This window comes from Myzus persicae, unplaced genomic scaffold, assembly GCF_001856785.1.
Source record: "Myzus persicae strain clone G006 unplaced genomic scaffold, MPER_G0061.0, whole genome shotgun sequence".
NCBI classification, from domain to species: domain Eukaryota; kingdom Metazoa; phylum Arthropoda; class Insecta; order Hemiptera; family Aphididae; genus Myzus; species Myzus persicae.
In genome coordinates, this window is record NW_019100548.1 from 152,781 (window position 1) to 166,623 (window position 13,843).

At 25.9% G+C, this 13,843-nt stretch overlaps 1 protein-coding gene across 3 annotated transcripts in view; it reads right to left on the reverse strand.

Annotated features, from left to right (window-relative positions):
• Positions 1–13,843, reverse strand: part of LOC111032162 (otoferlin-like) — a 142,488-nt gene that overhangs the window by 13,645 nt on the left and 115,000 nt on the right. For 2 of the 3 annotated variants that reach the window (XM_022312409.1, XM_022312398.1), the window contains exons 7-9: positions 8,670–8,732; positions 4,184–4,268; positions 1,716–1,872 (exon numbers count right to left, since the gene is read on the reverse strand). In XM_022312409.1, the coding sequence (XP_022168101.1) occupies positions 1,716–1,872; positions 4,184–4,268; positions 8,670–8,732 (305 nt within the window). Of the gene's footprint in view, positions 1–1,715; positions 1,873–4,183; positions 4,269–6,560; positions 6,646–8,669; positions 8,733–13,843 lie in introns of all 3 variants that reach the window. The other variant, XM_022312404.1, reaches the window with a different exon arrangement.

Genomic DNA, 13,843 nt, shown 5'->3' on the forward strand with positions numbered 1-13,843 from the left:
GACTTTGAAAAGAATTTGGCCTAAAATAGTTGTATAGAGTCAGTTTTATTGTTTAGAATGTTGTAAAGTTTATATTTATAACATGCCTACTATTTAACCAGATAACTTAGGTCAGTCATAAAATAAATTTGTACCGTAAAATAATCTTGAGCCATATCCTAAAAACTAGCCCAGTGGTTCCCAAACTTGGGTTCTAGACAAAAATTAGAGTCTCAGTGATTTGTCAATGATTTGCCCAGTGAGGCACGAAAACATTAGGCACTCACATATATTATATTACCTATATTAATTTATTATCATCTATTATTTAGTCGTTGGTCCTTTAATATGCTATTGATAAATAGCGAGAAAATAAGAGGTTAGATAAGTGTTTCCCAAAGGATCTGCCGTGAAATTTGAAAGGTGTGCCGAGACAATACTTGAACTTTTTTTTATAAAAAAACATAAAATGATTTTTTTCAAAATATTAAAATGTATAATACAAATAAAAATAATTAATACAAAAATTAACTTTAAATTTACAAATAAAAAGATATAATTATAAATTTTAATGTGAAACGTGTGCTTGATGTTGTTTGCATAATAGTTCAATTCTAGTTCTGTGATATATATATTTATATAAAACGATAATAATACCCGACATCATTATATACCTATTATTCGATAAGTATATAATATGTATCCAAAGTGTGCCGTGACTCATAAAGTGGCACCACTATGGGAGAAAGTTTGGGAACCGCTGGGTTAGATGGCATACAAATATTATACGAGTGAATAGTAAATATATTGGAAGTGATTTCTTGAAGTTTTACCCTTTTACCCGTTGCTTGTTATTTTATATTACTGCAGTTTGAAGCCATTGAAACATTAGTTAGTACATTATATATATATATATATATATATATATGGACAATTTCACATGAATGAAATATTTACTTATTTTATATATTATATATATCAACAAATAACAATAAACATTAAAGCATTGATTTTATAATATACAGCCATCCTATTGTTTTATTATTAGAGGGAACCAATTTCTGTCAATACCATTGCACATTAAAGAACGGTACACCCAAAAAGTGTTACCTCCGTCTTACAATTGATGTACAATATAGAAAAATTATTTTGCGTGGGATAGAACGACTCAGGCTGTAATAGTGATAGTTAATACTCCATATTGATCTACAATATGGTTGAGAACTTGAGAACATTATATTCTGCGAAATGTTGTTTTTTCATTTTTTTGATATCGCTTGAACAAAAAAAGGTTGATATTGTTTCAAAAAACCACTATTTTTGTGATTTTCAGAATAACTTTTTTTTGTAGTTTTGACATCGTAAAAATAAAAAAACAATATTTCACAGTTCTCCTTTTTATGTGGTGAAAATTTCGTTTCTCAGTGCTATAACCGTAGCCGTCATATATACCCAGCATGTCCAGTGGTCACTATAAATTAGTTGCTATTTCTGTATTAACAATATAATGGCTTAAATGTCTATTATACAAGTAATAAAAAACTTATAAATTATGTCAGGTGAGCATGGACACGTACTCTCCGTTGGCCTTTTAATTTTTGAACTTAACCATCTACTCATCCTGCTATACTCACATTTAAAGATTTTAGTTTTGTTAGATAACCCGTAATCGAAAATACAACAATTCGATTTGTAATATACCTCCTTATAACAATCGAATATTATGCAAAACTTACGCCTCAATGTCGTCTTCATCTTTTTCCGTTTTTGGTGGTATTTTAATGGTGTCTCCTTTTCCGATTACGCTGATGTCACATTTTAGATATCCCTTGGGCCCTCCGGCTATGTCGTCTGGGTCGGTGAGAAGAGCCCATTTGTGATAAAATTGATGCTCTGAAATGTCACAGCACACCAATGTTACAGTGATTTTTATATTGGAATTATACAACAAGAAAAAAAAAAATAAAAGATTCGTTTAAGTCGGTTTTTTTAATTAATAAAAATAAATCTAAAAAATAAATAATTGAAAAAAGAATGTGGTAAAAAAATAATGAACGAAACCGTTTTCGATATCAGAACCTTTTTATTGTTTCTTAAAAGTTTAGAGTGCCTACTAGAAATTCATCCAATACATAAATATTTTTAATTACTATTTGATATGTATTTACGCACAACTGTTTTAGTAATTTTGTTAACAATTACTTTGGCTATAGTTAAAAAATCACTGGATTCAAGTAGAACAAAATAAATAATAAGTCGAAAGAATAATACTTATTATCGTTTATTTTATTATTTTCGTTTTAATTATTAAGAAATAGGTATTTTTATACTGTAGTTAGTTTGTACTCAGTTAAATTATACGTTTTTATATTATTTTAAATCTACATAAACAAAGAAAATAAACAATGCACCAAAGAAAAATAAACGATCAAATATCGTACATTTAAGTATAAAGTTTATTGGTAACCGGTAAAATCTTAGTAAATTCTACAGAATTTCTTAATAATTTACAATTGCTACATTATGAATGAAAACTATTTCAAAATGTGTAAAATTAAAAAAGAATATATTGATTTTTTCAAATATGTAGTGATTTCACATCTTTAGGATTGGAGTTTGCATTTATAATATTATAATCTAAACAATTAGTAGTGCTCTTTTAAGTATAATTTATAACTGCTTAAAAAAAAATAAGTCAATTACATTAATGGGGTGTTCAAAAATAGCTCTGCCTACAGTGCTAATAGTTAATACATTTAATTGTAATTAGTATTGTCTCTCGTTAGTTTGTTATTAAATATTAATTCAAGACTAATTATAAAAATTGTAATTAATTTACTTTGTCGTGGAGACATAATTCATTTAAACGCAAAATCATTATTACGTAAGTTCCTATTGGATATTATATATTCGGATTTCAGTACTTATCGATTGAATAATTTTTAAATGTTAATATTGCAATCAAAGACTTTGAACGAATATTTTGAAAAATATATAGACAAGTGACACAACATTAAAATAAGGACCTAATGAAATCATAAATATTTAGAAAAGTAATATATAATGTTTGTGAGCTGCAGAACGAGTACCTATTGTTTTCTAGACGGTGTCTACTGTCCTATATTAGTTATTGATGAACATAATTTACTACTTGAGCACATAGTTAAAAATTACAGTGACTTCAAGATTATTCCTTAAAGCTGATAACTCGTTATCTCATTATAAATGTTATCTGCAGAAAACGTAATTGATTTATATTTTATATTTATTTATAATTTTATTAGAACAAACAAATTATATTTTTTTATTATGAATTTTATTATAAATGACAAGAAAATATATATTATTTATCCCTTCGACTTCATTCATACATTTCTTTTTTGACGATAACGCACACGAATATTGTGTTGTACACTAATATGTTCTGACGTCACAACTAATACAATGTAATTTTACTAATTTCAGAGTGCAATTAGTATGCCGGTGGCAATACAAATTTGGTTAAAAAAAATCATTGCAATTAGCCTGATCGAGGTTTTGATTTAATCGAAAACGGCAGCGCGTAGAAAACCATGCACATCAAAAGTCAGTTGTAGGTAAAAGCAAAGGAGGATTCAGTCTATGGCCATTGACAGCTAAATTCTATAGGTAGGTAGATAATATAAAAGTATCAAGGTGCATTTTTTTCAAAGGAATATTTGTCGAATTCTAGATATTTTGGGATTTTAATAAAATATAGTGAAGTATAAAAAAACATGCTATAATGTGGGAAAAGTTTCGACGAAAATAAAGCTACCGAGCCAAACACCATAATTGGATGTATGTATTATATTATATCAGAAGAGGAAATACTTCATGCGATGAAAAAAAAAAAATGAATGAGACAGTTTTATTATAAATTATAATATGCGAGAGGGAAAACGAACTAAGTATGACATGTGTTACATGGTGAAATACAATGATGTCTATTGCGGAATATAATATTAAATGATTATCAACAATATATAGATATTATATTGATGTTGAATGGGAGAATATTGTTGTAAACAACAAAAAAAATAATAATACTAAAACATTCCTATATATATATATATCGATCTCTGTACACTCATTACTTGGTGTTTATCTACATTGTACATGATTATTAACAATTATTAATTTTTTTTTTCTATACAATGTTTATAGTGTTAACTCCATAATGTACCTGGCTGGTACCAGACGGTGCCAACGTCTAATTTAAAGCTGCCCCACAGTTTTGACGCTTTTAATATGTGTCTGGATTGTAAGACCTTTTTGAGCGTTTGGACAGACAGAGAACAAAAACAAAATACAAGTCCAGCAATTCGTGTAGGTACAACAATACAAATACGTGTCAGTCTAAATAATAAAATAATGTGAACTCAACACATGCCTCGTGTTAAATCCATTTTGGACTGGCGCGGACATGTGTCTCAATAAAAATTGTAAGCGTAAATTGTATTTTTCCGGAATAATATTAAACGTTATTTATTTTATAAATTCAACATTTAGGTTTGATGCAAATGATTGTTAAGTGGATACAATTTATTTTCCCATCGATATTGTAGTCGTAATATGGTTATTTTTGAATCCAATAATGGATTTTAAGACACAGGCACCATTCGCATTTTACTAACACGTTGCATTCATTATAAATTAGAAACTTAGAAAATAAATTAGGTATTAATTTAGGGTTAAGATTAAACAAACGGTATTAAGTGTATCTGTACTTATAGTAATATATTATACAAATCATAGTTATAACATATCTTCTTGTATTGTATTAACATAAATATATTATTCTTATTTTTAGATATTATTTATTCTATTGGAGGTATATCGAATTTGTAATATACTGAGTTCTAATTGTAATACTTATTATAGTACAATATTTATGGTTTAATTTAATTATTTTAAATCATTAAACTATTTAAGACAGTTTTTAAACACATATATGAATTCCAAAAAACCTTAAACTGTTTCAGTTTTAATTTAACGAATTTCAACTTTCATTTAATTGGTTTAATTCGTTTAATTTTTTATACAGAATATATTTTTCAACAATCAGGTCGTTCAAGATAAAATAAATGGTTTATCAATCACCATGTTAAATTTAATTATAAGATAAATTACTTAATGGCAACTAATAGCAAGGATTTCTTGATTAAAAAAAGATCAAATATTTATAAAAGCATTGGAGATTTGTTTCGGTTTCTTATTATTATACTATTAATCTTAAAGTGCTAAGGAATTTAATTTTGTTACGTTATTAGTTATTAAATATATTTAATCTCAAATTTTTAGTTATATTTTTTACTATATTGTTAATAATTATCGTTATCCATGGAATATAAGAATGATTTTTATCATGTTTAGTTTCAAAAAAAATTGCTCGGAATTAGAACAAATAGATAACCTTATACAATTATTGTTTTAAATATTACAAATTTCGAGCTTAATGACCAAATATGTTCCACAACTATTTCGTTAGTGTCCCCAGTTAATAAAGCGATTATTAAACAAATTCCAATTAATTATATACACTTTAGTTTATTTATTAATGAAACTAATTATATAATAAATCAATAAAATAATATGAATATTATACAATATGGAGTTTTAATCACAATGAATTTCAATAGATGTTCGAAATTAAAACAAAAAAAAATATATATTTTCAATGGTACATGATGAATGATGACTAATGTTTGATTGTGTTTGGCCAACAACATCGTATTGTTTTGTAAGTCACTTTTTATATTATTCATATAAATTATTCCCTGACAAAATAAAGTCGATAAAACAAGAGACATTTTTAAAATTAAAACATAGGTAAAGCCAAAAATATTATATTAGGTTTAATAAAGCATTCCGAAAAATCAGAAAATATTCGATAAATATAATAACATAGACCGTTTAAATATATTATGGTCTAAAAACACTGCAAATGGTGCATTTTGAACGACCAAGGTTTCGGTGTAATTTCATTACATGGGTAGGTATTGCAGTAAAAAAAAAAAAAAAACGTTTTTGAATCAATCACAAATATTACTGCTCATACGAAAAATTCGAACACGGAAAAAGTATAATGCCACGTACCTCTCGGATTATAATATCCTAGAGAAAAAAAAAATTTGTATCGAACCAAACGAAATTATAATATTATTGTCCTACCAGTGAAATTATTTTGCAATCCCATTCCCACCGAATCCCTGGTTGTACAAAACACCTGCAATGACCATATTGTTGAAACATTTTTAACGGACTATGCGGACTATTATGTAAGTATTACAGACAACATAATATAGAATGGGATGTATTGTTGAATAAATTACAATAAGACAAAACATGGTAAACAAGCAAAATTACGTGAGTATCAATTCGTGTATAATAGGTGATAATGTGTGCTTATGCGAGTGTGTGTCTGTGTGTTTGTGTGTGTGTACAAGTGTGTGTACGTTGCATTATACAATAATATGTTTGGTAGATATAGTACAAAAGTGTACAAAGGATAGTAAAAAAACAATAATAAACAAATTATGAAAAAAGAAAATGCAATGTACCGGGCGTGTCATAGACGGTGTGTAAGTCGATCTTGAATGATCCAACCACCGTGCCTGACCTTAGGATTTTTTTAGAATGCAAAACCTGAAGATTTTTCATAAAGACATTATTTTTTAAAGAAAACATAAAAACCTGTATTGACCTCATAAATATGCAATGTCGTTTTAATAAATGTCGGGTTTTTGCAATTATTTTAATGTATAATAAAATATATATTGCATAATAAAACAAATAAAATATATTATCATATTCGTATGTTTGAAAAATAAATTAGTATATCTACGTCAGTTACTTTCAAAAGTGTTAATCATTACAATATTCTAGACGACTGTGTAAGTCTAGTGGCATATTTCAATATTCTCACTATTTGTATAAGCTAAAAATTATAATGATTACATAATAAAATTCTGGAGTAACTTTGTAAAAAAATACAGAAAATTTGACAATAATCACTTTAGAGCTGAAGGACTATGCTTAGTGAAACTCTTTTAGTTTTAATTCATATGCATTTTAGTGGGTACGACTTAATATTTTAATAACGTTTTTAGTTTATTTATAGGTATACGTACGAGGAAGTTTTTGGAACAATATTACCTATATTTTCGGAAAACGACGTTTTATGAATTTAAATTTAAATTTTAAAATCTAAAAATTCTTACATCGTAAATAAATCAAATGAATAAATTAGTATGGACTAAGTGAAAGATAGTAAGTAGATTTTTCATCATATGGAGTGCTCCACTTAAAAAAAAAATATCCATGTAATGAATATATAAAGGTATTAGGTACATGATAGCTACTGTTTAATAGTCGTATTGCAAAAGACTGAAAAAAATAATTATGCAAATACTGGCTTTTATTAAGAATAAATAATGTAATAAATTCAAATAAAACGTAATAACCATAACAATAAAATATTATTATTGTAAAATAACTATTTTTCATGTTGAAATACCTTGGGAAAACAGAGCAGTAAAATTGCAGGTTACTGAAAAGCATATATTTAAAGAACATATACTCACATTGTTAATACTCTGCTAAAATTGTAAATAATTTATATGCAATTGTTAAATAGGCAATACAACTTGAAGAATATTTTTTTAAACACTTGTGTTAAGAATATCTCCCCAATAACTTGGACTTTTTTTTATGAAAAAATCGTTAGTGTTTTATATTACATTTTATTAAATAGGATTATTCGTTATATTTAAGGTAATATAATGTGAAAATATGTCTATACAATTATTAAGCATATACTTTATTTTATTTACATATGTTTATTGCTTATATCTTTTATATTTTATGTTTAATTTTGAAATATATATTGTTATGGAACATTACTTCTTTATAGGGATATAAATAAAACACTTCAGTTTTGACAATAATATATTATTATATTATAATGTCTTTGCGTATCGAAACGCGATAATATATTCTATATACAATTATACATGGCGTTTCTTTTAAAATTCAAAATTATCACTCCGAACCTTTTGGAGTAGGTATGTATTATATACATAAAAAAACGATGTTATCTAAATGTACTTGTAATATTTTATATTAAACATGAATTTTATGTCGTATTAATCGTAAAAGGTAAATACAATGAATAAATTATAACTAATGCATGTGCATTTTATGTTAAAAATGTATTAATTTATTTAACCTAGATTACTTTTTAGTTTCCTGGTCAGAGCACTGTGAAATTAATTAGTTGTAGTGAACTAGTTAAATGTGAAGTACCTAAAGTTATTAAAGTGGGTACCTTACAACTAAAAGTATAATATTATGTTTTAAGTGATGTGTTTAGGGATAATTTTTTCATTGCTGTTTAACGATACTAATATTAAAAAAGTTCTGTGGGTGGAATAAACTTACTATGACATTTTAGTTACGATTTTGTTTCTTTTGTATGTACCCATATAATATACCTATATTATGTATAATTTATATACCTGTATACAGGTAAGTTCTAGGTATAGTTACCCGCCATCGTCCTATATATTTGTTAACATTACCTATTAGCTATTGGAAAGAACACTACGACGGCCCATTCTATACGCATAGAAATAATTTAGTTACTTTGATATATAACATGAATTACTTACCGATAGTGTTATGATCTTATCAAATAACATTACAGTTGGCATATGAAAATCGAATACAAAATACTGAAAACAGAACAATTGCGAAAATATATTAAAAATTGTATACTATTATCGCAATATTATGTGCATGGATAATACCTACCAGGCACATGCATATAAATTACATGATATTTTGGGAACTTGTTGCAAAAAGAGTACAAGTCTTGACATATTTTTATTATATTAAAAAAAAATCGACTTATGTTAGTGCTTAATATTATATCAATTTGTAACTTGTAAGCATGTAGTTTGTAGTTTTTTTTTTAACACTATGATAGCCAATTATAGATTTTTCTTTCAAACGTTTAATCTGTATATTGGTCGACAGTAAATTAATGTACCAGATGGAACCGCAAATCTATTATTTACATATACTGCGGTTTGTACGACAGTTAAATGAGATCTTAGGGGCCGTTTCAGTGGTCGAAACTATATCAACTGTTCGGTAATCAGTCTTGCCGACTCGCCGTTAAAGACGTACTAAACCCGTAAGCATGGTAACCGCGGTTGTGGGATCGGCGTCGATGCAATAAGTACGGTGGTCAAAGGATATTATTAATTTTCTTATTAAATTTGAAAATCATCATGGTTGATAATATATAATACATTTTTTATGAAAAAAAAAAAAAAAAAAAAAAAAAAAAAAAAAAAAAAAATTTAAAATAAAAAAATTTTTAAAAAAAAAAAAAAAAATAAATTTAAACAATTCACTCTCGATATTTACATACTACTTAATTTGACCACGGAATACACTAAACAGGATGGAACACAAACAACACGAGTAATATGTAACTAACTTGAATTGTTTAAACATTTGTTTTTTGTTTAAATGAAGATGACACATAATATTATTGTTATGATAATTGGTGATCATGAATAAAAAAATATAATACTAATAAGAACAAAAATGATTACATACGAGTCATACGACATACTTGGTTAGTAAATACTAGTTACATTTGTCAGACATTTGAGTTCATTTTTGTTACATGCTATACACAGAGTGTAACAGAAATGAATGGCTTTTATAATCAATATTTAAAAAATGTTTTTTTTGTATAATATTATTTATAAACACCGGTGCTATATTTATAGCATCTTATTGATAATATTTATGCATTGAACGCAAATTTAAAATTTAAAAATTTTACTCGATTGTTTTTGGAAAATTAAAAAATAGCCAATTTGTAAATCTTATTATAAGAACAATTTGTATGATAAAAACATGTATCTAAGCCAAGTAGTTAATTTTTTGAATATTTCAAAATATCAAAATTTTTTTACAATAAGTTAATTTAAAATTAAATTATTTTTTCATACGTTTAACTGGCATATATTATATATTTTTTTTTGTTAGATCTTTCCGTCTTTCTGTTACACTCTTTATACATAATATATAAACTATGGGTATTCTAATTTCACAGTCTGCCTTAAAAGCTTAATCATAATTTGATGTATTGGAATTTGAAATATTATGATGTATTATAAAGAAGTTATAATAATAATATATTATGACCCAGGAAAAATGAAACCGCGACACTGGTGTACCTATTTTGCCTATATATAGCGCCGTGTGATCGATGTTATTTCCAAAGACCAAAGGTATTGAAAAAATATTATACTCACGAGACAAGAAAAATGCGCGTTCTCACGCAAAAAAAAAGAATAAGTAACTTAAAATTGTTTTTGAATATTTGGTTTTACATTTCTTTAAGTATTTCACAACTATGTTTTATTTTAAATTAAAGTAAACTTATAATAATATTATGTCTTCTATACATTTTATTTTATGCAGTATTTTCAAATTTATCTTTTCCTAATTAATTTTAATTTTATAACAGCTCAAATAAAAAAATAATAATTAATGAATACATTATAATAATTCTAAAATAACACGATACACAAAAAAATTGTGTAGTTAAAATGTTCGTTAGATTTTGTTCATTACTGAGATAAAATAAATGTTTGAGGTGGTAGGTATATTATATTACCTATCCAGTTCTTATTTTTCTTTTTTTAAATAATTAAATAATATTATTTTAGTATAGACATATTTCTTTGTACGATATAAACTAATAAATTAATAATTAATGACCGCATTTAAAAACAACTTAGCCATATGGCGAAGTGTTAGAGTGCATTAAAGTGATACCTATTAATTGTTTGATAAATATAAAAATAATTTTTTGTAACAAACATTTATACTTATACATTGAAAATAATAATAACTATAAAAAATATTAAATTAATATGAAACATTTAGATACAAAAACAAATATACTATTTAATATACATAGTATATTATGTTTAATCATACTATAAAATGTATCATGTAAAATATTATTTATTTATTTATATTTATTTTTGTTGTTCTACTTTGCTTCCATTTTATAAACAATTAGTATCTTCGTAAACAATCATGGTTTACAGTTTGAAATTTCAATATTTCATTTTTATTAAAGTATCCTACATTAATATATTATTACTATCACTTACTTTCTTGAATAGAAAAATACACTATTGTTATAATTTATTATTATTTTTTAAACGATCGGTCTTAAAGAAAATTATATTTTGAATGTATCACTTATGATTTTACGGTTGGAGTACCTTTTAGAAAATACTACCTACGTGGTATAGTTTATCTCGATTTTTTCATATATTCATGCAAAGAAAAAATTTAAAATACTTGGAATAACACTAATATCATTTAAGGAGGGGGTTTTAGGAATTTAAATATTCTATCGACCCAAAAAGTACTGTCAGAAAAATATATTAAAATAAAATGCACTGTAAGACCAATACATTCCTAACTGGCAAGTGGTGATGTAGTGTCGAAAATATAATTGAATGAATAATGTAGCATTAAAATACTTTGTTTGAAATACAACTGCTTTGAATTTTAACTGCATTTATTATATGGTTCATGCAATTAAACATATTTAATATTATACAATATAAATGTTAAGAACATTTCTCAGCATATATAATATATATACACACATATAAGAGTTTTTCTAATAACAAAAAAATATATTGACTCTACACATTGATAGGGTGAAATAAAAAAATCGAAAAGGCTATAGTATGTTCATACGTTTATGGCGTTTATGCTCTAAATAAAAACTATGTAATTCGATGTAAGAATAGCAATTACCATAGATCTTTGAAACAATAATTGAACTATACTGTTATACTTCTGACATGACACTATTAACAATTATTTAAGGAAAATAAATCACTAAACTCGTTCTCTAATTGGTTAAAATATAAATTCGACTGGTGCATAAATTGCATGATGAATATTTATCTACTTGATCATACGAAAATAAACACAATTATTAGATTAAGTTCATGACGAAAAATTGTTTCAAATTTTCATAATATTTAATATAATTATTTTACAACAACAATAGAAATAACAAATTATCATACTCAACAATGGAGGAGTTGCGTTCGAACTAATATTCACTCGTGAGTCATCTGGAAAAAATCTAACTGACAATAATATTATATTATATACTATAATTTGTTTTACGTTGGAAGTCAAATTTTTAAATAATATCATGGGCATCAGGTTCTCGTTAAAATGCATTTTATTTTGTTTATAGAATTACCCGAAATAGTATGTCTACCGAATGAACTCCTAAAGAATTTAAAGTACCTACATGCGAATTCAACTGAATTTAAATTATCGGAGAAAATTCCTCACTAACCAACTGAAATGTCGATTTGATAACAATTAACTGGCTGGAATAGTGACTATACCTAATTTAAAACGCTATGTAATACATTTTCTTGATTAAAACGAATCGGCGAAGTTGGCCAACAAGATAATAGTTTGTGAAATAGAATTCGTATATATTCGTATTTTTTAATGTATATATTTTATAGCCAAAGCGTTTTAAAGTAAAGCTGTAGTGAAAACGAATGGACAAATAAAAAAGTTAAATTGTTTGAGAACGTTAAGAACTAAACTCCATTAACAACGGTATAATATATTGAAAACAATTGTGTTTCTGGCATTTTTAAGTTTATAATAAATACGAATAGGTGCAAATTTAAGTAGGATGTGTTTTAAATGGTTTATTAAATATGCGAGATAGGGTTAAGTTAGGCTTACAATATAAAACATTGATGATTTTGTATATTTAGGTCAAGAGTAACACTTATATAGTTTGATGTAACTAAATAATATAATGGATACAAAATTTCCGCACTTTGTTTCGTAAGATTATGGGTTTAAATTTGGCCACAGACAAAGTTTATGAGTACTTAAAATATTCAAAATGTTTGTGAATTTATTTTGTTGGCATACACCGTGCAACTAGAAACATACAGTTGTAATTATTTTCAATATATATATATATACATATTATATATACATATATATGTTATTTTAAATTATTTAACTCGTTGTAGCGCACACTGGGCAAATAATTACCACAGGACATATTAGTGTTGTGCGTGTAAATAGAATAAATAGTGGAAGTGGATGTTTGTCCAACCCAATTGCCTCGAATAATATATTATTTAAAAATATACATTTCTACTTGAACGTTATTTTTTTTTACTTTTTGTGCTCTCTGAAGCGGCATCAAGTCAAATTCACAAGCAACATGAAATTTTTGAATCGCTCTGTATGCAGTGCAGTCGGGAACGCTCGTAAATAATTATCTCACTACGTGTAAAATACTTTTGGTGTACTTCCCAATGGTATTTCCGTCCTTTCATGACTACGTACCCATAACCCATGTCAGTACCAAAGTGCGACAGTTTTTCAAAATGTCACTTTTTAAGCCATAATCGTAGAAATAAATTAACAAAGAAGGAATTTTTCATATATGTTATTATTTATTTGAAAAGTCTAAATTATTAAAAAATATTTTCTCAGGTGGCTTTTGACCCCACCTGGTCACTGTTGTTTCCCTGCATTAGTTTAGGTGCACAACTATAATACTTATAAATCTAAATTTATAAATGCATGTTTGGTCATAATAAAACTACTGCGTTAATGTACGTAATAATAAATTACTGTAAACGATTTTAATAATAACTAACCACAAGATATTAAGTGTCAAAATGTAAATATTATTATCAATTTTAAAAATTAAATTAAATTGCACTTTTTGATT